Source organism: Rhipicephalus microplus, unplaced genomic scaffold (assembly GCF_043290135.1).
Source record: "Rhipicephalus microplus isolate Deutch F79 unplaced genomic scaffold, USDA_Rmic scaffold_21, whole genome shotgun sequence".
NCBI lineage: Eukaryota > Metazoa > Arthropoda > Arachnida > Ixodida > Ixodidae > Rhipicephalus > Rhipicephalus microplus.
This window is the reverse complement of record NW_027464594.1, coordinates 5,989,896-6,012,850: the sequence shown is the minus strand read 5'-3', so window position 1 is coordinate 6,012,850 and position 22,955 is coordinate 5,989,896. Positions and strand designations below refer to the sequence as shown.

General features: G+C 43.4%; 2 protein-coding genes across 2 annotated transcripts in view; both read right to left on the bottom strand.

Moving 5' to 3' along the window:
* The window catches only part of LOC119169979 (clustered mitochondria protein homolog), a 94,891-nt gene extending 81,712 nt beyond the window's left edge, over nt 1-13,179 (bottom strand). The window contains exon 1 of the mRNA XM_037420996.2: nt 12,988-13,179. Within this exon, the coding sequence (XP_037276893.2) occupies nt 12,988-13,111 (124 nt within the window). The 5' untranslated portion in view covers nt 13,112-13,179. The remainder of the gene's footprint in view (nt 1-12,987) is intronic.
* Nucleotides 13,180-13,784: 605 nt separating this feature from the next.
* Nucleotides 13,785-15,323, bottom strand: LOC119169968 (uncharacterized). Its single transcript, XM_037420976.2, has one exon. The coding sequence runs from the start codon at nt 15,157-15,159 to the stop codon at nt 14,539-14,541; it is 621 nt and encodes a 206-aa protein (XP_037276873.1). The 5' UTR covers nt 15,160-15,323; the 3' UTR covers nt 13,785-14,538.
* Nucleotides 15,324-22,955: the final 7,632 nt, after the last annotated feature.

Below are 22,955 nucleotides of genomic sequence, written 5' to 3'. Positions count from 1 at the left end.
CATATAAAAAATTGGCCCCGTATCTGCATGTTTCACTGCAAATGTCGTCAAGAGACGATAGTCTTGCGTGTTGAGAAAGCGAACAAAAAGTTTATTTGATGTTCTGCACGAGAAAATTGGTGAATTGTATTCTAGAAGCGTTACGTTGAAGAGTCTCGGTCCATGCAGTTAAGGTGAACGAGCGCATCGAGGCATGCTAGACACGGGCGCCATGTGGCAGTTATCTTCGAAAACGAAGGAAGGCGTGTGCGCCCACAGAGAAAGATACACGCCTGCCCCAGAGGCGATAAGGTGTAGAGCGCAAAGCGACGGGCAGGTGACACCCCCGCGTCGTCTTGGCAAAGAGTTGGAAAAACTTGCCTTTTTGAGCATCGCGTTGCACTGTCAGCACAGCGTGATAAATGCTAAGGTCTTTAGAATCACTTGTGTGTGCCTTCTCTAGTATGAAGACACACATACAAAGCATAGACGTGTTGTTATGGTGCCTCAGATATGCGCAATAATTGCTTTTTAATTGACAATCGCACAAGTATGAAAGCTGAAACTTGAGCAATATTGGTGGGCACTGCGGATGGGGTTGGCCGTTTAAGATATCGTGTGGTGCCATTTGGGGTATAGTTAACGCGGACAAACAGACAAAAATTTCGGCATCGAAGGTCCCCACGAAAGACCATCGTCTTTAAAACAGTCAAAACGGCGGGAGTGAAAAAGGTGTGTGAAGAGGGGGGGTGGCTTTCTTGGTCACAAGCGCATATTTTAAATATGTCCGCCTCAGTGAAACAGTGGGCTAGGGTGCCCAACTGCTGACCCGAATATCGCGGTTCTGTTTCAGCTGTGGCAGTTGCATTTCGATAGAGGCGATTTGGTACAGGCCAGTGTAATATGCGATGCCAGTGCACATTAACCAGATGGTCAAAATTTCTGGAGCTCTTCCCTACGGCATCTCTCGTAATTATCAGTTTTGGGACATAAAACTATTATTATTACTATTATATTTCAAATACATTAGGCGGTTATTAAATGGGACCTGAAGGGACAAGAAAAATGTGTTCCTTTTAACAGGAGTATTGTTCAGTGAAAGCGAGCAGGGGTATAGAATACAATACAAAATTATTATTATAAGAGATTGATCCGCTCAAGCAGCCATATCCTTCAACAGATTTGCATTTACTGAGGGTCAACTGTATCCAAGGAGTAAAATTGTGTGGAGGGCTTGCTGGGAATTTCACAGTACATAGCGTTTTGCTTAGTATCCTGTCGCGAGTGTTCGCTTAATCCAAAGAGGTTTTTTAACTCACTGACTATACAACACTAAGCTTCAAGATTTAAGAAAATGTAAAAAAAAGAAAAAAAAAAATCTTTCGCTCAAATACAGTGCGCTATCACGGTAATAAAAGCACGCTTCTTAAACTAAGACTATGTTTGAGAAGCCGGAAAACGTGCAGAAAACCAAACATGTAATGCAGCCAGTTTGAGGTTGCCCCCCCCCCCCTCATACCAAGTTGCCACAACATCGTAGGTTATGATAGCATTTGTCAGGGCGAGCACGATTTTCTGTCAATAAAAATTTATTACACTTCTTTCCAAGTGACCCAGAGACTCCACATAGCCAGTTGCCCAGTACTTTTACTGAGAAAATGGGGCCAGAGTCCCCCGCCCCCAAAGACTTTGAAATCCTTTGCATCCCATTCGAGTGCTGAAGATTCGGAGCGAAATTCTGAAGTGAAATTTCGGGCTATATTTTCTTTTCGAAAAGGAAGTCTAAGATGAGTAATTAATGTAATTCTCAGGCAACAACTTATCTATCTAAACTTGCATAAAGAGGCCACCACAGTGCTTGAACTGACTGATGCCAGTACGCGGAAGCTCAGACTAGCGATTTTCGATGGCCTTCTTAACTAATTCCACTGTATCATGAAAAAAAAAAAACCTTTTTGAAGCTACAATGAATAGAGCAGTCTGCACATGCAACAGCTACCACAGATGCTTTGCCTGCACAAGCTTGCAGGAAACAGCTGCCGAGCTGCTTTGCATCCTCGGTACAAAACACATGCCTCTGGCCATAACACTAAACCCCCGACGCTTTATGCATCTTGTATGGGCTCGACTATTCGAGAATAAATGTAGGCAGCTCACCCCTTGCTACAGCTTAGGAACACGTTTTGCGCTTGTGAATGATATCTGATTTTTCAATGTACATTTCTGCGTCGACTGAGGATTGCAGTTCCCACCCACAAAGAGCTCTTGTTTCTGTCTCGTTATACCTTCCTCTTGCTAATAGTTTTGTCTTTAGTAATTGGTAATAGAGCAAAGAGCAGGCACTTCTAGCCCACAGGCTACTCAATTGTTCTGACTAGCCTACACATATACCATTCATGAAGTATTCAGTTCCCCGAGTCACAAAAGCCAGCTGCAAAAGAAGGATCAGTGGCTGAAGATGCTCTGTTTTGTAAACATTATTGAGTTATGCAAGTGCTATTGAGCAAAACTTTACTTTGTCCCTACCAATGTCTTATGACAGTTTTGAGAGGAACACACCAGGCCAACACAACAGTAGCTCTGTGTCAATCCAGTTAACCAATGCAAGTCTACAAAGATCTCTAGCAAACTGGAGTTTTGCGGTAACGTGTTTATGGACTTTGTAACAAACGACAGCAACTCAATGGCATGGTGAAGTTTTTCAGCAAAGTACAAAAAGCTACAAGTAGTAGTTTTCAGGCGTTTTTTGAGTGTGTAATTAAAACAAAAAGATTAAGTCTTTGAAGACCAAATGAGCAATCATCATTCCAGGGTCACTAATAGCACATGTTTGATAAAGCTGCAAACTTGAAACACCAACTGCATTTGCGCTTTTGAAGAACCACTGAAACTTGCACTACATATGCAGGACAGGAAGTGCTCACTTATTCTCTTGCATTGCAGTGATGTCCAAAATAGCATGCCCCCCCCCCCCCCCTCCCCGAAAGAAAAAAAAGAATGGGGTCCCTTTGCTAGTACTTTCACAATATATCCAGTGTTCAGCATTACTCCGCCAATGCGCAACTCTAGCTGAGGGGAAGGAGTAGTGATCGAATGTTGTCAAGTTCGTTTTTATATGACACTCAGACAATTTTAACTTCCAAATCAGCGCACATGGATCAAAACTTTAACAAGAGAATCGGAAGTGTTATTCCAGCACCATAACAGTGCCAAATAGAATGTTAAAAGTCCAATAATGATAATATCTGGGGTTTTACTTATGAGAACCACGATACGATTGACAGGCTCCATTGTGGAGGGCTACGGAAATTTTGACCATCTGGTGTTCCAACCTGCACTGACATCGCAAAGTACATGGACATCTGCCATTTTGCGTGTATCAAAATGCGACCGCCCTGGTTGGGTGAAATTGTCCCGTGTCGCACATCGCACACAAGCAAAACAGGTTAAATAATTTTAATTCTGGCGGTTTTTTACTCACTGAAACCTCGATATAATTATGAGGTGTGCCGTAGTGGGAAAATCCAAATGAATTCTGACCAACTGGGATTCTTTCACGTGCACCAAAATCGTACCACACAGCTGCACTCTTAGACACCGCCCCCGTTAAAGTGCGACAACTGTGTTGGGAACTGAGGACGCATCCTCAAACTCAGAGGTGCAACACCAAGTCAGAGTATGGCAGGTGATCAAAATCAATACATACCTGCCCCCTACAGAGTGCCTCATAATTAGACTGTGGTTCTGGCACATAAAATATGGAATTAACCAAGAAAAATTAAAGGTGACAAAAAAATGCTACTGTGTTAACCTAAGTGGAAAGCAAATGATCAAATAAATGTGCATAATGAGTACGGCATCTTTCAGGAGGGTATAGTAGGGTAAATGAAATATGTCAGTTTTTACGTAATACTTTAGAAACTGCCGCAAGTATGCACATAAAATTTCATGTGCTACCAAAGAATGCCACTGGTTATCATGAGACACCCTTATTTTTATGCCTAAATTTCCTATCTTTCCTATGGCCGATTCCAAATTTTAAACTGGGTTCACTTATTCAGTGTACCTTTTCTCTGTAACGACTGAAAGGAATGTAATGACATTCAGCCGTGTTATTGTAGAGACTCTTAGGTTATATTTGAACTAAAAAAAATAGGACATCCTCTACGGAGTTTTGTCAAGAATAAAAATAAAACTTTTGCATGCACAAAGTCACAGAGGGGTGCGTATTGCTGTGGGATTATTTCAAAGCTTCACTTTTCATGAAATCAACAAATTTTTTAAATAAATGTTCACATCGTTTTAGATGTCGCACATGCATGCAAAGTCTCATCAAAATTGATTCAACACTTTTGTAGAACAGCTACGTCGAAGTTGAAAAGCTTGTAAAAAGCACAGTCTGACGAGAAAAAAAAAAGTTTTACGCATGTCTACTGCTTACGCCAGAGGGCGCGCGGTGCACTTTGGCTTGGCATTTAAACCACTTGAAGCGAATGCTCAACGTTGAGCTTCCACAGGTTTGTTCCTCAGAGTGCAGTGGATTTTTCAGTGTCCAAATTGCGAATTCAATTTTTTGGGGGGTTTAACCTACCTAATCACCTCAAAAGCACAACTGCAGTTATCGCCCGGTACAACACTCCAACCACGTGTCATACACAGACTGCAAGTGGGAAGCTCGATTCATTACTAAGCGTGTAATGCCACTTCCAGCCTGTGTGATGATACTCACCGTGCCTCACTATTCACAGAGGTACACTGACCAAAACAACAATAACACAGGTGTCGAGCAACCACACTGCATGTTGCTACGCGTGCATGGCACTGCAGAAAAACCTGCCCTGTTCGACTTGACAGGGCAAACGGTAGGTGCAACAACATGACGGGAGGGTGGATTCAGCCAACAGCTGGCAGCAAGAAAACGGACCCTGTCAACCGATGCAGCACGACGAATGTTACGATGAAGAAACACTGCGTGAGCTGTGATGTGAGGAAGCAATAAGGGCTGGACAACTACTGACAAGAGGACATGCATCGGTTATAGGTTTCAGTTGTAATGGCAGGACATACAAGTGCAGCTAGTGAACGACAAACTAAAGGGAAAGCTTCAGATAGGCAAATTAGAATACTGCTGCAAGTCTAATATGTTTCATCCGAAACAACGTACAGCGAAGTCACTTTGTGCCTCGATCTTTTACCCAACAGACAGATGCACACAATGCTACATGTCTCTACAGGCCTGCTTTGACTTCAAGCCACTCTCAGCAACGAGGCACAATGTCCACGATGCCGTCGACTATTTCTGAACAAAGGTGTGCAGATGCCTTCCTTAGCTATAACTGTGAGCAAACATAAGTGCACATCCAGAAGTCACCAGCTGCGAGCGTGAGATTGGAAAACTTGAGAGGATTCGCAAAGAAAAGCTGCGCACTGAAACAAGTCAGGTACTTCTTTCAATTAGCTTAAGATGCGTACAAAATACCACCTGCCTTATGAGGCAGGCCAACTGATAAACAGCCATGTTATTGATGATTATCATGAAGTAATCTATGAATCTAGACCGATGGACTGTTCAATTTTAGATTTCCCTTGGCACTGCTCCCAGCACATCAGCGACGAAGACAAACAACCTCCACTAAACTGTCTCTCGACAAAAAATACAGCTCAACTGTGTACCAATGAGCCGTTCTTGCTACTAGCCTTCCCGCGTTTTGAATACCCAAATAAATTGTTAAAAATTACTGCTTGCACTGTTTACGAGTTCTAACCATGGTTTTTTTTTCCTTTTCAGGAACCGAAGGGCAGAAATGAATTGTCTTAATGTGCTGACAGTTGTGATATGCTACCTAACACTTTTGCCCCTCCAAGGTACAACCAGTGTACCAGACTAGTACCAGTCATGTACCAGTTATGTACCAGTTATGTACCCAATCATGTACCAGTTATATCGTCAAACTGTGTTGTTTACCCCCCTCTCAATGGACTATACTACCAAGAAGCCAGGTGAACACGTCTGTCATAAACCCGAAAAATGAGAACACTGATGGTCAGAGTGCGATGCCACTGATTCATCTCTTCACGTGAACTCCTGCAGAAGTTTGAAAGTTGATTGTACAGTATTCCTGCCGCACGGAATGTGCAAAAGACTTGCCGCGGGACATGACCGGGGGGGGGGGGGGGGGGGCACTCATGACGGCCCCACTTGAACATCACATCCAGGGAAGGCAGAGAGTTGAAGAAGCATGAGATAATGACCGAGCACCACTGCACCCATTTATGCAGTGGCTTGAGCGAGCTTCCGGTGGTAAAAAAACTATCGAACCTCGAGAAATTTCCAAATTTCAAGAGCTCGTTTTTCCTTGCCAGACACATTAAAGCTATCAGACAAGCAAGATGAACAGTGCATAGGGGATTTTTTCAGTAATTGAGGTGTAAATGCTTATATGACGATTAATACAAATAATATGACCTATACTTTCCTTGGATTTTCACATTGCTCGAAATTTATTTTGACCCCAGACTGTCAGCATAATACATGTTTATGTTTTTCCTTTCATTTAACTGCTGTATTCCTAATTATTTGAAAGCCACACAGGACATGCGCTTGACAACATGACATAGCATTCTTGACAGGAGGTACAAACTTTTCGGATGCTAAAGTTTTCAAATATGATTACTGGTGCCCAATTTTTTTAGAAAGTGCTGCATGCAATGTGAACACAACAGAATGTTAATTCGTCATCATTCTCAGCCTGTTTTACTGCACTGCCGGACGAAGGCCTCCTCCAGAGATCTCCAGTTCACCCTATCCTGTGCAAGCTGGTTCCAATTTTTCCCTGCGAACTTTCCGATTTTGTCACTGCACCAAACTATGATTTTTCCGACTTCATTTCGCATCACTTCGAAACCATTCTTTTGCTCATAATGTCCACTGGTTGACTGCTCTACGCATTACGTAGCCAGCCTAGGTGCACCTATTTCGCTTGATGTCCACAAGGATATAAGCAAACCCTGTTTGTTCCCTCACCCACATTCTGCCATCATCTAATTTGTCAATGTTATTCTTATCATTCTATGTCCCATTGCAGGCTGCGTGATTCTCAACATTTTTTTTTCTAGTTGTTTTGTTATTCCCAATGTTCCAGCCCCATATGTTAGAACTGGCAGTATGCAGTGTAGGCATACATTCTGCTATAAATGACGGGGGCAGATTTCCTGACATTATATGGGAGTAGCTGCCAAATTTGCTCCAGCCCATTCGTATTTTTCAGCGAATTTCTTTTTGGTAAATAGGCTCCCCTGTTAGTAGGCTATTCAGCATGATCTTTGTCTTCATCATAAATGACCCATTAAAATCAATACAATTAATTTTAGAATTTCACGTGGCACTCAAATATTTAGAATTACTATACAAGTGTAAAGTTTTGCCATGCCATCATGAGACATAGTTGATTGATTGACTGATTGATATTTGGGGTGTAGCACCACAATACCACCATATGATAATAGACGCCGTAGTAGAGGGCTCCAGAAATTTCAACCACCTGGGATTATTCAACGGGCACCCAAATCTCAGCACACAGGGATACAGCGTTTTCACCTCCATCGAAAATGCCGCCGCGGCCGGGATGCAATCTTGGGACCTGTGGGCCAGCAGCCGAGTACTTTGGCCACTAGACCATGAGACATGGTTACAGTGCCAAGTGCCAAAGTCAAACAACCAATGAACAGACCAGAGCTTCTGATTGGTGCACGGCATGGTCCATGAAGTGCCTGCTACTGCTGTTTAAAGATTAAAAAACATGAACTTAAACCACACAGGAATTCTATGGCCCAATCATTCTTTTTATGCTTTGTTAGTGGTTTAAACAGTTTACTGCCACTGTTATCACTGTGATTGCTCAATCAGAAGCGGTAAATGATAAGAAAGGAATAGAACTAAGCAAACCAAATCACTAAGCCATACTGGCCATATATGGAAAATGAACATATGGACCTATCAACACAGAATGGAGGATATGGTACAGGCACAAAGTCACTATTTTGAAGCTTTTAAGGACAAATAGGTAACCCTGTTATGGATACAAATTTCAACACAGTAGCTTGTTACTGCTGATACAAAACAAACGATAGTTTTCCATTACTGTAAATATAAGAGTAAAAATTAACTAAACACAAACATAATTTATTTCAACCTAGATGACAAAGACTCATCCCTATAGTTATTTAATTATTTCTATTTACTTTTACTACATCTAAGAATTATTATTTCTCAAATTTAATTCTTTGTAGCTCCTACCTCATACCTTACTGCAGCCTCTCGGTAGCTGTAACACAGTAACACTGCCGTCAGTGTATAAGAGGTAACAGTGCATTAGCTCTAGTGGTTCAAAAAAGTAAATATATTAATAAAACACAATAATGACTAGTTAAAGCTTATCACTGGCTGGAGTCGGCAGTAACCCTGAGCATTTCACATTCATGCTGGTAATGATGCAATAAAAATTCGAGCAGGATCATGGCGTTATTACCAGCCATTTTGTATAAAGAAAGTGATTACGTTTGCTTGGTTTTGGGCTATTGGGTGTGAGGACGTACCATGGCCCCACCATGCAAAGGCGTCCCAGTGACCTAAGCGGTCGGATTGCTCTGCGGCTCTCTCACGCGCAACCTGCCGCTGCCTTCGCGTCTCCTCTTTTTTTTTTTTTTTCTTGTTGTACTTCACTGAATGAAATCAGTCAAATACTGCTGCAGCTTCTTCCCTGACTGTATGAAGGGCTAAATAATTGCCCTGGAAAAGTTTTTCTCATAATGCCTGAATGCCGGTGTCGTCTGCTATGGCCCCCTGAATGAAAACCATGGGGGCAGAGCACGCCGCCTCAGCAAAACGCGGCAACTCATTATGTGTCGAATTGCAGTACCAAATGGGTACTAATGGTGAAGGAACTTATCTTTGCTGTGACCATTGCGCACAACCACGCAATTTAATTCATTGTAGCTTTGCATCTAAAGAGAAGCCGTGGTTGACAAGCAAGCACAAATTACATTTTTGTTTTGAACACACAGCCATAAGAAGCACAGCCCAAGCAGATTCGGCACTTTGTGGGAAGCAACACAGCATTCGTACAGCCGCATGCAGCAGCAACCTTTCTGTTATGATTGCACGCTAACGTGATAATCCCACAAGCGCTTGCCTCATTCAAAGCTGTAACTTTTCTTTGTGGCACGGTTCTAATATTTATTAAGAGACATTTCTATGGTAGTCACACGTTGCACATTCGACCTCCATCGAGCCACACATGGGTGAAAATTATGAATGATTGGTTCATTTCCAGAGCTTCTATAAAGGGGTAAATCATGATAAATAAAAATGCGATCAGCCAGCCGTGTCAGTTTGCGCCCTTGAATGTGCAAGCTGCGAGGTCTTGCGTACCGCAATCAAAACGGCAATTTCATGCTTCAGTAAAGGTGCCAATGTCAATTTTTTTCTTTTTTTTTTTTTTTCAGCTTGATTCATAAGCTGTGTTATATTTCACGGAAACTCTAAGAAGATGAATCAGTTCTCGAAGCTGACCATGTTTTCACTGGTAGATTAAAACAACATTGAGAGGAAGTGACAGTGGCTATGGGCCCATTCTATAGATGTAATCTATAAGCAAGGAATTAAACCTGTGAGCTGAAGTCACGGATGACAGGGGCGTTGGCAGAAAGTTTTTTTCGGAGGGGGTACCACCTTGATTAGAGTTGGGCCCGAGCAGGCGTAGGTGGTAGACCATTATTTTATACACATATATGCCATGTTAATTATTTTTTTTCTTGGCGGAAGGGGGCACGGGCTTGGTGTGCCAGCCCCTGGCTACGCCACTGGCTGATAGAAGCCCGTGTGGTCAGGTACACACACGGGCACCCGGCTGGTAGCGTAGACTGTGGTAAAGGTTACCTCGGCAAGAGAATGAAGCTTTCGCAAAGACTGAAGCGGCACATGTATGATGTAAGAAGGAAGGTTTTGTCGAACGCGCTGGCCAAACCCAGAAAAGCAACTGGCCATGAAATAGACCAAAATAGGGTGAAAATAGCGAATAGTAAAGGGAAATGAATTCGACTGCAGGGCTGCCTTGACTCTCTGACAATTCAGACGGCGCACATTCTTTAGTGCAATAACAGCAACTTCCCCCACATGTACGCTCCTATGGCCTATTTTAAAACACAAATAATTGGACCATTTGTACATTCACTTTCCGTTGTGAATGAGGCTCCCGTGTAGAAACTGAAAAGATATGCTTTTATGCAAACATTCATGGCTTGTGCTCAGTTTAATCCCTTGGGCTCGAAATAACAACCGCAACAAAGAAACAGCGATGTGACAGTGGCACTGCCAGTGGCGGTGACAGTAGCATCGCATACGCAGTGAACTGTGGTACGTCGCCGATAACTTGTACTGCAACTCCTGGCATTGTGTAGTCTGCAGAAGTATGCGCACCTTAAGTCAGAGCAATACAACACTGTTCATAAAATGAAAACACCGCAAAGTCGTGGTTAGAAACAACGCATTCAACTGCCAGCTTTCTTTCGCCAGAGCGAGGCGAGATCTCGTGATCCAACCCTGTGCGTCACCGCGATTGCAGCGCCCGCTTCTCCAGGGGTGGGCCTTGCGCCGGTACGTTACCAACAACCTGACCAGGCAAATTGTGGCCAACCAGAAACAGTGATAACCTTATCGCTTCAAAATATTTTTCAAGTAGTTCAGCTGTGTTAATGAATGACCCTGTGTACACTAAAGAAAGAATAACATGTGCCCTTTTTTCTTTAACACCCTCCTTCGGTGTTGGAGTGCTTTCTTTTTTTGCCATGTTTAAATGAAGAGTTGTTTGAGCAGTTGCTACGAGCTGATGCATCTGTTAGGTTTCTTGAATGAACCAAAGTTGAGAAATTTCAAAGGACCATTTTTTTGTTTTTGTTAGTCACGAACATAAAGAAAACTAAGAGTCTCTCAAGCCGAGGAAGGTACAGGGCACGCTACTTGTGTTTCAAAGCAATAATGCCGAGGTAGATGTGAAGAACTTAAAGCGGACAAAAAGCAGCTGTAATTTCTTTGCATTTATGCCAAAATAACGGCAATACCGTAAAAACAGTACAAATAACTTGCCCTACAACTTCCTACACTTCAGTATATGTTGATTGAAATTAACGTTAGGTTCTTCAACACTTAACCATAACCTAGCTACTGTATTAGTGACAAAGTACAAACGCAATCGGGGATATGGTGCCTCAAATTACGACCCACTCTCGGTAACGATCCATGCCACCTGGCTGGTGTACGAGAGAGGGAACTAAAAAAAAAAATATGAAAGGGTGTCCCCCCTCGCCACGAGACTCTAGGTGTGCCACAAGAGAAGATGACGTCGTTTGTACCGAGTTAACGACTTGCCTACCACGCCCGTTCGTAATTACTATCCGAGAAATAACCTTTGCTTCCGCGTTGCGCCTCACAGTTGATACACCAAGCACGAATCTCACGGTTCATTTTTCAAAAACAGCAATAAAGTGGACCTCGGAACGAAATATGACCGCCGAATCGGACAACAAGTTCCGCGCAGGCGCCCGCATATTCCGGGGGGCGAAGCAGCTAGCTGTGCATCCGAAGATCACGCGCGTCAGCGTTGCGACGCAGGGCGGCCTTCGGACACCATCACGTAATCGTCGGCAAATCGCGCCGTGCGAATGCCCCGAGGTTATTTTTTAGTCGTGCGTCTTTTTCGCACCGTTCAGCGCAACCCTTGGCCGCGTCTTCGCTCACGCGTACCCAGACCCTCCTGTCGCGTCGGATATTAGTTAGTCTCTTCATGCTAGTCTCCCTTCCACTGAGTCTCTTATCGTATAACACGTCTGTCGCGGGATAACGTCCACGCCGCGGGCGAGATAAGGAGGAAACCACCGGCGCGCACGTCGTAATTACGTGCGAACAGCTACAGTAGTAGCAGGTCATTTCATCTTCCGCAAAAAATAAAGCTCGGACACGAGGCACCACCATCGCATTTGTAAACGTGCGCATTTGCGACTTCAATCAAAAGAGGGTGAAATCGATCGCAAAGCGGAAGTTATCGCTTTCCGTTTCTCAACTTTTCCTTTTTCTTCGCTCTCTCTGCAGACATGCAACGTTCGAAAGCGGCAATTATTTATTTTAACACCCGAGCACGCACCACATTGGGGTGTTCACTCGTAAATTACGCCTGTCGGGAAAAAAAAAAAAAATCTTATCCAGGCGTTCACGAGCGTCTTTCGAGTGAACAAATGTAAAGGCGAGGTATTACTCGCGGCGCATCTTCCCGTCCTGTTCGGGAAGAAAAAGCAGAAAATCACGATTCACTCCAATCACGCACGCTAAACCCCGGCGCGAATGGAAAGGAGAAGGCGGCATGAAACAGCTGAGCGAAGAAAAAAAAAAGCATAACCAGGGGGAGAGGAGTCCCCAAAACTTGGCTCCTCCTCGCAACCTTTTAAAAAGCACAAAAATAAAAATCGCGCTTCTTCCACCGCGTTTCTTTAGCGAGGCCCTCCCCATTTTTGAGGAAGGTGCACGCATGCTACAGGCGTGGTAAAAAATACTGCCAGAAGAGCGCCTCTTCGCTGTGTAGCACGCACGATCGAAACCCGAAAAATCACAAGGTTCAAAACGAAAGCCGCCGCAGGTCTCAACATGCCTAGGCCTAACCTCCGGAGGAAAAGGTCAAATAAAGGTAGCGAGTCGTACCTCGAAAGACTTTTTACGATTGCGTGCTCGTTAATACTTGAAGACCGTACATGGGGCGTAAAGAGCCCACTGTAGTCCCGTTGCATCGTCATCGAAGCCTTCTCCTTCGTTTTCTCGGCCGGAGAAGCGTCGAAAATAGCGAAATGTGCGCGGCCGCACCGCGACGGAGATCCCATGTGAGCGCTGAGCGGCCCGATACGAACTCGGGATGCGATTGCCACACTTTGGTGCGAGGATGAGAATGGTCCAGGGAGGCTTACCAGAGCCGCTGTCGCATCCGGCATGAACGCACAAGTCTACTCCATTCACCGTGGTCTCCTGCAGAGCTGGGCCGGACAGTAATTTGGCCGAATGCTCATTTTCGAGAGTCCCTACGAGAGTCATTTCGTCTGCACTGGGACCACCGCTCGCACGTGGAAAGCCTCGCAGACGGAGCCGCTGGGCACGTCGACCGCAGCGCCACTTCGTAAACGCTGCGCAATTTCTTCTTTTCTTTCTTGAAAAACAAAAAAAAAGGGGGGGGGGGAGCTGAAGCGAGAAAGAACTAAAGTTTTAGACGCTTTCGTGCAAGATTGGTTGTCTGTTCAAATCAAGTTATTGCTGAGCAATTACTTTTTTTTTTTTTCAAAGCACCAGGGGAGGAGCAGTTGCGTATCGCCGTCGTCTGTTTAGGGGTAGCAGACGACAGACTCGGTTAACCCTCAATCGAGTTTTTTCTTAGCACTTGTTATCTCAGTGGTGATTGTCGACAGCGGCTAAGTGACTTACGGCAGCTAATGTTCATTTCAGTTCACACTGGATAACGTGACGCACCACACGAAATGCTTCGTGACCGGTGTTGAGTCACATCTGCGCGCACCGCGATGCAGACGCAATAAAATTGACGTTCTATGCTTGCTCCTTTGGTTTACAACGCTTTGCGACAAACGAACTCGGCTTTTTCCTTTTCAACAAAATCGACCAACTGTCGCACGAAGTTTCCGATTCGCAGGTGTAAACGAGCCCTTATATTTCGTTTTCGAACGAATGTCGAGCAAGAGACGCACCCTTCACACACTTCGCCACTCCACTTTGTTTATTACAACGCTTTCAAACTTGCACGACTGACATTGCATATCACTCGTATATTTGCGTGAGGGGAAAAAATGGCGCGGAGCACACCGAGAGATCACGTTCATATTGCATTTCATAAAGCGTTCATAAATATATTAAAATCACCGGGTTTCTATAAAATTAACTACGTACACGAGACCAGACAAAGATGCACGAGTAAAAAGGTGCTCGATACACAATACGGTATACGCAGCGCGAAAGCCTGAAAAGTACCACAGCGGGAAAAGTCACAAAAAAGCCTGCTGCACACAGAATCCTGCCTGCTGCACACAGAACACTTTTGACCAACAGAGCAGCGGTTGATAAAACTATTAGTTGCCGCTAGCCAGAATAAGTGCAATAAAACCCACAAATCTGTGTAAAGTGTTTCACACCATCCTTGCCTATTTACAGTTCAGTTAGATGCGTATACTGGGGGTATTTGACACGACCAGGAACAGGCGCCTTTCTTTGCCGCGCTTTGGAATGTCTACGCGCATATATCCACACACGTCCAGTTAAATTCAGAAGATTGTGCCGCATCACGCACAGAAAGAGAGTACCGCCTCTGTAAAAATACAAGCGATGATTATGAGAGGCCGCGCGCGCTTCCCCACAGCGCCCCAAAACTGGATGAGCGCGTGGCGATCAGTCTCACGGTATTTTAAAGACTACAATAAATAAAGTATTTTCAGTTCATCGTCAAGTGCGAGCATCGGCTATCCGGCCACCTCAGATGGCGGCGTCGTGCTGCTGCCGTCCGTCTGAGTGGCCAGGCTGAGTCTTTGCGGCGGCGGAGGATCGAGACCGACCACTTCCTCGTGACGCTCGGCCGGATGGTGCGGGTCCCCGCCGTTCGTCTCGAAGCTTCTTTTAAAGGCGCTCTGATGGTTCGCGAAGCAAGTGGGATCCGTGAGTTGACGCAGAGGAAGCAGCGGCAACGGGCCGTTCGCAGCCGATTGCTCGGTCCCACCACTAGCCGCAGCAGCGGCAGTCGCGAAAGACGGAGGGTTGTGTTGATGCGCCGAGAGTCTTTCGTCCGGCCGCTCGAGCTTGACCTGAACGGTCGGCTTGGCCGCTCCGCCGTAGAAGGCGGTGTAAGTGTTCACGGTGGTATCGTCATCGCCCGAAGTGGTGCGCGGCCGGCCAGACCGGGGCCGCACGTTCAGGTGGCCCTCGCTCTCCCAGCGCTGCACCCACAGGTTGACGGCCGTCCACGACAGGTGGAGACGGCGCGCGATCTCGCTCTTGTTCTTCACGCCTGCCTCCCAGAGCTCGATGATCTGCCATTTCACGACGTCGCCGGTTTCGCGGCGTCCTCTGGGTTTTCCCCTAGGCATGCCTAGCCGCGCTGCGTTTCCCTCAACAACACCGTTGCATAGCCCCTCTCATCGCGGGGACCGGATAAAAACCTCGGTTAGGCTTAGCCAGCGCCCCGACGGGGGAAGCTGACGATTCCGACGACGCGCGACTGCTCCCTGGCGTGCGGCGCTCGCGTGCGGCACAGCCAAAAGCCGGAGACTTAGTCATATCTGGCCAAGTTTAAGACAACGCGAGCCGAAGTGATTATTCCTTCTCCACGGAGGAAGGAAAGGTGTTCCTTCTCTATGATCTCTTTCTTTCCTCCGTGATCTCAACCCATGGAGGAAGGAACACTTTATTCCACGGAGTGCTTTATTCCTTCCTCCATGTCCCAACCACAAAACATGGCAGCTATGACGCATTTCTGCAGTTGCAGAAGGGAAGCCTTGAAGCTTGGTGACACTATTCCTTGAACTACACGAAAAGAAACAACCTTAGACTTCCAACTAAACACAATAAACCAACAAAAAATTAACTAATGTAAAAATATGTTTGAAAAATGTTTCAATCTTGTTCAAATTGTTGTGCGTACAGTTACAATAAGAAATTTTTGCTGATGCCTGTTTTAACCCACAGGGGGCGAGACAGCGCGTCATTCTCCATGATGTCGTCTGTCATAATGTTGCCCCAGAGTTCGATAGAACGGCGAGATGTGATTGTTTTGTCGCGAAGCGTGGCCGTTCGTCATTGAACAGCGACATCGTGGACGCGGGCCACTCCACCGTCGCAGTGCTTTAACACGCCGCACAGCGGACTGTAAAGGTACGAGACCAGCGTCCGGAACCGCTTGCCAAGCTCCGCCACGATCCACGTCGCCCAGCCGCTGTGAGGTGCGGCTCGCGGCGATCTGCCGTGGAATAGAGCGCGCTTTGCGGTTCCTATTCGGGGAAATACGCGCGACGGATGGCTAGTTCCGGCACGAGAAAGATGTGGCAGTCATTCTATTTTTGTCGCACGCAGAGGCGCGATGTCAGCGAGCTTTGCCGCAGTGCTATTTTCGAGGACACTTTCGCATCTTGACGAATGACAAAAAAAAAAAAAAAAAAAAAAGAAAGAAACCTCATGCATACCCCCGTACCGAGCAGATGAAGTCACTGTGTGGTACCTTCGCGTACGTTTGCGATTAATTTTAGCCCTAAGATGTTCCGTTACGTCCGCAGTTTCGCGGGGGTAGCTGACATAGCCCTCGCTAGAAACTTCGGCCTTGACTGAAAACGAACAGGTTGGACGTGATCGCGCTGCTCGCGGCATTTAGAATGATTACCGTGATTGAGAAATTGGTTCCTCGTATATGCCACGCGCTATTTTAATTGTGTACACGCTTGGGCACGACGGAACTAGACTCTACTGAACAGCGCATACATGTGAACCAGTATTCATTTGTGTGTGTGTGTGCAGGTGTGTTTGTAACTGCATGTGTGTTTGTGTGTGTGTAACTGTGTTTGAACTTGTTGAACAATTGTGTTAAGCACTGCTATTTTAAAGCGTGAAGCCCGCTTCTTGAGATTTTTTTTTTTTTTGTAATGCTGCCTCTAGACCGTTATCAGTCGTAGAGAGCAGCGCGAAAAAACGGAGTCAGAAAAAAAAAAAAAGATCACACTCAGCGCAGTGACATTATTCATTCAGTCTCTGTTCAATCGATCTATTTATACTACAGTAATTAAACCATATTTTGACATATAGAGGGAGCTTATTAAGTTAATCTGGGCACTTCTGGACTTGTTGCCCTTTATTTTTATCGGAAATTCGTCTGAAGTAGCTTCGTTTTTGTTTTCTATCCACATTCAGGTTTTGCATAATTTGCGTTCAATTACAAACTCTGCTGCGACTTTTTTTAGATAGGGCATGCACATTGAATGAATGATATGCTTTGCACAAGATTTTTTTTTTGTCTGCTTCATCATTCTAGCAGCCTAACTACTTTTCAACACCTTCAACTGCACACAACTCTATAGCTGAGTTGCTGTCAGCATTACTAACCCAAGCGATTAAAATGTGGCAGCTGTCATTGCCATGTCTGTCTAGTTTTTGTACCCTGCGTCAATCATGCAGTTTGTGACATTTTTCCCTTTGTCACAACATTAACATCATAGAAGCATTGATGGTTCATGTCCCAACTTTTCAATGCTTTGTATAGAACTCTAACTGTAACATGCAGAGTTTTTTAAACTTTCCTAAGTAGCGAGTCATCATACTCTTCCGTGTTTATAAATATCTGCAGTGGAGCTCCTGCATTTTTCGAAACTTGTCGGCATTGCTTGGAAATAGAAAATACACTTTCTTTCTTCTGTAAAAACTAGTTACCAGAACACCCCATGCCCAATACGGTCAGTTACCTCCTGTACTTTAAACACTCTGGAGTTTCACACAAATTATAGATCATTTTAATTCACAAATACCGCATCACATCTCTGGAACAAACTACTAATAGATGTAACAAAATGCCAGTTGTTTACCTGTTTCAAAGTTCACTTACATTGGTTCATGCTCCCTTCACTTTTTTGAATTCTATCCCCATCATACTAGTTCCTTGCGCGCTCTTGTGTTGGTATAACTGGATACGACATAATGGCTCCCTTCACAACTCCTCTGCGAGCTATGGGGCCCTGCCTTTATAACCAAACTGATGTACATATCTCTTTGTGAATAATAAATGAATTGAATTAAATAAGCATGAAACAAATGGCCTCCTGAGAGTACACATTTAAGTGATCCAAATTAATTTTTGTTTATAAAGAACAAACAAATACATAAACATGTTCATTATGTGTGTCCTAGTTCTTTATAGAAATTGCCAAGGGTGTGAATTTTCAGTTATTTAGAAAGTCGAACTTACGACTTTGTCAGTCTTGTGTGTGTATTCTCCACAATCATCCTTCGCTGTGTTTATCTGTGTCGTAAACATTGAAATTTGGCCAGCTAGCCAAATCATAGCCATTAAAGAGACATTAATGGCAAATATTAAGTCAGTGTTGATTGTTGAAATGGCAGTCCAGAAACCTCGTGGTGCTTCTTCTGTGCCAAGGAAGTGCTTATGCTGAAATAAAATTGCATTCTAACAGTCCGCATCACGTTAGCGCACTTCAAATAACCCGCCTGAAAGGCGTCTCTCTTGCATCACTGGTGCAGCTATGCCCAGCATTGCCTGCCTTTGCTGCACAGCCACTGACACTAGTAGCAGCAAAGTGACAGTGGCGGGAGCCACAGCAGCAACGGCCACTCAACAATTCTCAGCTTGCTTGGTTAAACTGGGCCTTGCTAGATGGCACCACCTGTCAAGCCTAGCCAAGCAAAAACAGTACTTTTGAGCCGTCAAATTTCCTAAGAATCATGTTTTGGAACTACTCGCGCCATTCGGCATAGTATCGCCAGGTGGTTATTTTTCTATGAATCAAACAGATAAGCAGTATTTTGTTATGTTTCTTAATTAACCGAACGTTTTTTTTTATTTTAGCTAGTTTGATTACTAGCAATTGATAGTACTCAGATGCTCTCATATCACCGGGATCATTTCCAAAATATCCCACTTGTGGTGCACGTAGTGTGATATATTTAGCTTAATTTCTCGATGCGTCGGGCACTGCTGCTTGAGACCTTGTCGTATAGTGAGATTTTCTCACTGACATAAATTGTTATTTGCCTTAAGTGCCCTTTAACCCACTAAGGCCAAGTGTAATTCTTGAAGTACAAACCAAAATTTTATTCATAAATGTGTAAATAATCACACTGCTCCACGGAATTTTATTCAGTATGCCATTTTGCTGTGAAGGACCCTGCCGGAATGACAGCACGTTTTTTTTTCTTTACCTGTTAGAGATTGGCTGCATGCTTGGGTTAATCATTTTCGTGAAGCAAAGAGGGATGAAACGATGGAAGAGGGTTTGTCATGTGCACTTTGTGACCTTAAGTACTTTTTCTCTGTACTTTTTTTTCTTCAAATGCATGGCTTTTCGGCATGATTGTGAGCACACACACATGTGGACAAGTCATGGCCTCCCACGGCAATCCCACTAACGACCAAGAGCATCAAGCTCAAATCAGCCAATGACATGGTACTTGGGCATATGCCACAATGATTTTTGAGCATATAGTGTCATTTGTCGACAGAATAGAAAGTGTTTTTAGTGAATTTTGAGAATTTTTAATGAATTCCAGTCTGTGGGTGTGCTATGCTATAATATTTGGCTCGCATTTTCTCGGGAGCCTCGAATGCTGACTGGAGGCATTTCCTGACTCTGTTCAAGAAGTATTGCGGAACCCATTTAAGATGCAGGACAACTTAACTTGATGCCACCAACGCATATATTGCACATTCACCAACTGTGACACCAGATAATAAATTTCAACGCTGATTATGCACTGCTCTGAAGTGTACCACAGTAGTTTGTTGATGGAACTTGTAAAATGTCCATGGCCAGTAAGCAGAAATGTAACAATTTATGCACCAGCTGTAAACTAGTGACTTGCAGTACAATTGTTTATCATATTAATTTGTTCTAATGCTGCTAACTGCTAGCCTTTTGGCTAGCTCAGTAGGCAGAGTGACTAGATTGGAAAGATGTTGGTCCTGGGTTCAAACCCCAGACAAGGCCATATCTTTCTTGAGCTGAGCAGTGTTTCTTTCTTAAAAATACGTATAAGTTTACATGTGTCTTTTGCTACATAAAGGTCGATGGCTATGATACATATTTCACTTTATAGCTTTTCATCTACTTTGTGATATTCCTGGGAACTTATACGCCAATGAGAATGACAAATTTTAATAAATAAGTTGAGTACAAAAAAGTTACAGTAGCTTGATGAAGAGCAGTATGGTGAGAAAAAATAATTTAATTGAGAATTTCAACTTTATTGGAGCTACTTTCAGATAGTGGCAAAATATGCCTTTGTACCATGCTTAAGATAACTTCTAAGAACTCAAGGCTGCCATAATTAACTCAAAATGCTCTCCTCCTGTCTTATACATGTTGCGTTGCTTAAACCATTAAACCACATGATTTGATTTGAAGGAAGGGTGAGTCAGTCATTGTTGAATATGGATTGGTTTCAATCTTTTAATTTCTTTTTGAGTAAATGGTAATAGAAAAAAATGTGCTGCTACAATATCATCACATTTCATGAATATGTTATTTATATAAGGTTCTTATCTTGCACTTTTGGACACATCACATGCCTATAAGTGCTGAGTATGTTCGAAGCCTCCAACGCTTCGTTCACTTGTATGGTGCTGTCATATTTTCTCTTAGATAGCCTTATAGGAAACTTTGATGAAAAGCAGCCAGAACGCTCATAATCCAAGGGTTTACTTTTAATCACAACTGCATTCATATGTGAGATTGAAAGCATGCCAAGTTTGACAGCTTGGACAAGGGAAAAGGTCAAGAGTGCGAATGAGCATTCAGACGAGACATACGCACATGTTGCTGAGCAAATGTACTTCTTGTGTGTGTAAGCATTGTACCCTATATTGTGATTATTCAGCATGGTTTCCCAGTCTATAATTAATACAATTGATAATTTCTTGCATTTATCTGCCGTGGTGGCTCAGCTGATAAGGTGGGGGATAACTAATTTCGAAGAGGCTAATTCGATTCCTGCTCATGGCGGCCGTTATTTTACGAGGGCAGTGTGCGAGAGCACCCATGTAGGTACATTTTGGTGCTCAGCAAAGAGTGTCAAGGGGTCAAAATTGATCCGAGATCTGCTACTACAGCGGGTCCCATAATTGTCATGTTGGCACATCAATTCACAGAGATTTTTACTATTAATTGCCTGTATTTTTATGGAAAGTAATGTAATGGACATCGCCACTAGTCTAAAAAAACAGTACCAGTCAACCACCTTTTCATCAAATCAAGACTAAGGTCTAAAACATTTCTAAGTGTTCAACAATTTACCTATCATCTTAGTGTATGAAGCAGTTCGTCTCTTTGCAAGCTTCACAGGATCTACTTTTTAAACATATCAAAAAGTTCATGGGAATGCATCACATTACCTTTATTTCTATAGAATTGAAGTTGTGAGAAAATACCTTATCGGTTTTAAAGATATGCTGATGACTTAATTCTGAAGCACGAATCTTTCATGAACTGTCTTACTGTTAATGTATTTTGTGATCCACAACGAGCATGTTATAAATGGACATGTACATACTATTAGCAGCTGTAGAATTTCATAAATTTAGAGCCCTGTGTTGCTTCAATTCTCATTAAATTTTTTTTCTTGCGTGAGCTCACAAGTTGATAAATATTCACAAAATAACATGACCCTGTCTCGTCTTTTTTTTTTTTAATGATGGATCTTTGCTGGAACGTATTTATGCTAAATAAGAAAGCCTAAAATCATGGGCGTCAGCAAGGGGCGTACAGCAGAGAGGCACTTTCCTCTACCAAAGGTACACCAGCGGTTCCCCCTTTCCCCCAGCTGTGTTGCAACACATGTTTGCATCCGTGAAAACAAAATCCTGCTGACGCCTTAGGCAAAAATTTATGGAATAAAGGAGGAGGCTTTATTTAAACTTTTCATTGTCTCTTCAGAAGTTCTGGGCAATCGATTTTAAAATATACAGTGTGAGGTTTACCATACATAATCTGGCAAGATGTAGAATTAGTATTCTACTATTCTGTAAGCTGTTTCTGCCGAGACATATAAAGTTTAAAGATGGCAGTGAAATTAACTAAAAGGAGTTGCTATAGTTCACGAAGTGTTTTTGTGTGTGGGTGTTGTTTTATTATACTGTTATTACATTAGTTAGTTAACACTATCCAATTATTAGTTAGTACTGTTTTCACTGTAAATATGGTACCTGTACAGATTATCACATGCTTCTTTTAAAAAAATAATTATTGTGGTGTATAATTCACCTTGGTTATTATTTTCTTAAATAATTAGTGTCTTGAATAATAAGACGTTATTCAGAAACTGACCAAAAGTTGCTACTGAAACCTTAGTTTACCCTCTATAGAATGCTCTACATTACCCAGTTTTTATGCACGGTTCGGAAGTTGGCCACCCATTTGTGAATAAAACTCCTATAGAACTCACATCAACAGTACTAATAACATTTTGTAAGCCTTAAGCCAATCAATCACATTTATTTGCTTTCAGGTCGTTTAATAGATGTGGTTTATAGCATTCTGTTACCTGCCTCTTATGCAGAGTTAGAGCGGCAATCTTTGTGCTTCATTCTTTTTAAATCATTGGATTTATAAAGCACATCATTATATCTAATCCGCCAAGTGGCTGTAGTTGCGAGAGGGCATCTTGAGGCGGGAGGGTTGCATTCCGCTGGGAATGTCTGTGCTAATTTGTTAAAAGCTGTGACTGTTGTACTATCTTGCTACCACAATCGCTAGAAGGAACATTGTTTATATTGTCATTTAGCTTCCACAAGAAATGATGCCTAAAACATGGATTTTTCGTCGTGCTTTTGGCATCAGGTGTTCTTGCAGGCTTTCTTTATTCATTGCAATGTTGCTACTTTCATTAGCCGTTGTTTTGAAACATGTCGGCTTTTTGTACCTTTGGAGCAAAAAGGCTGTGTAGAATTACTGCAATTAGTCGGAGTTACTAAAACGGCAATACGTTTGTTGAAAAATGACTAATTTTCTCATTCTCAAGTTATCTGAAGAAAGGAGAGAGAAGTTCAGCAACAGAGAGTGAACGAGTTGGTGCAACATACTTGCATTGCACTTGTTGGGGGTACATGCATTTTCGTCATCTTCATGTTTATTGTACTGCCTTTTCTTTAAGGATGAAGCTTAGGCAAGTTCAC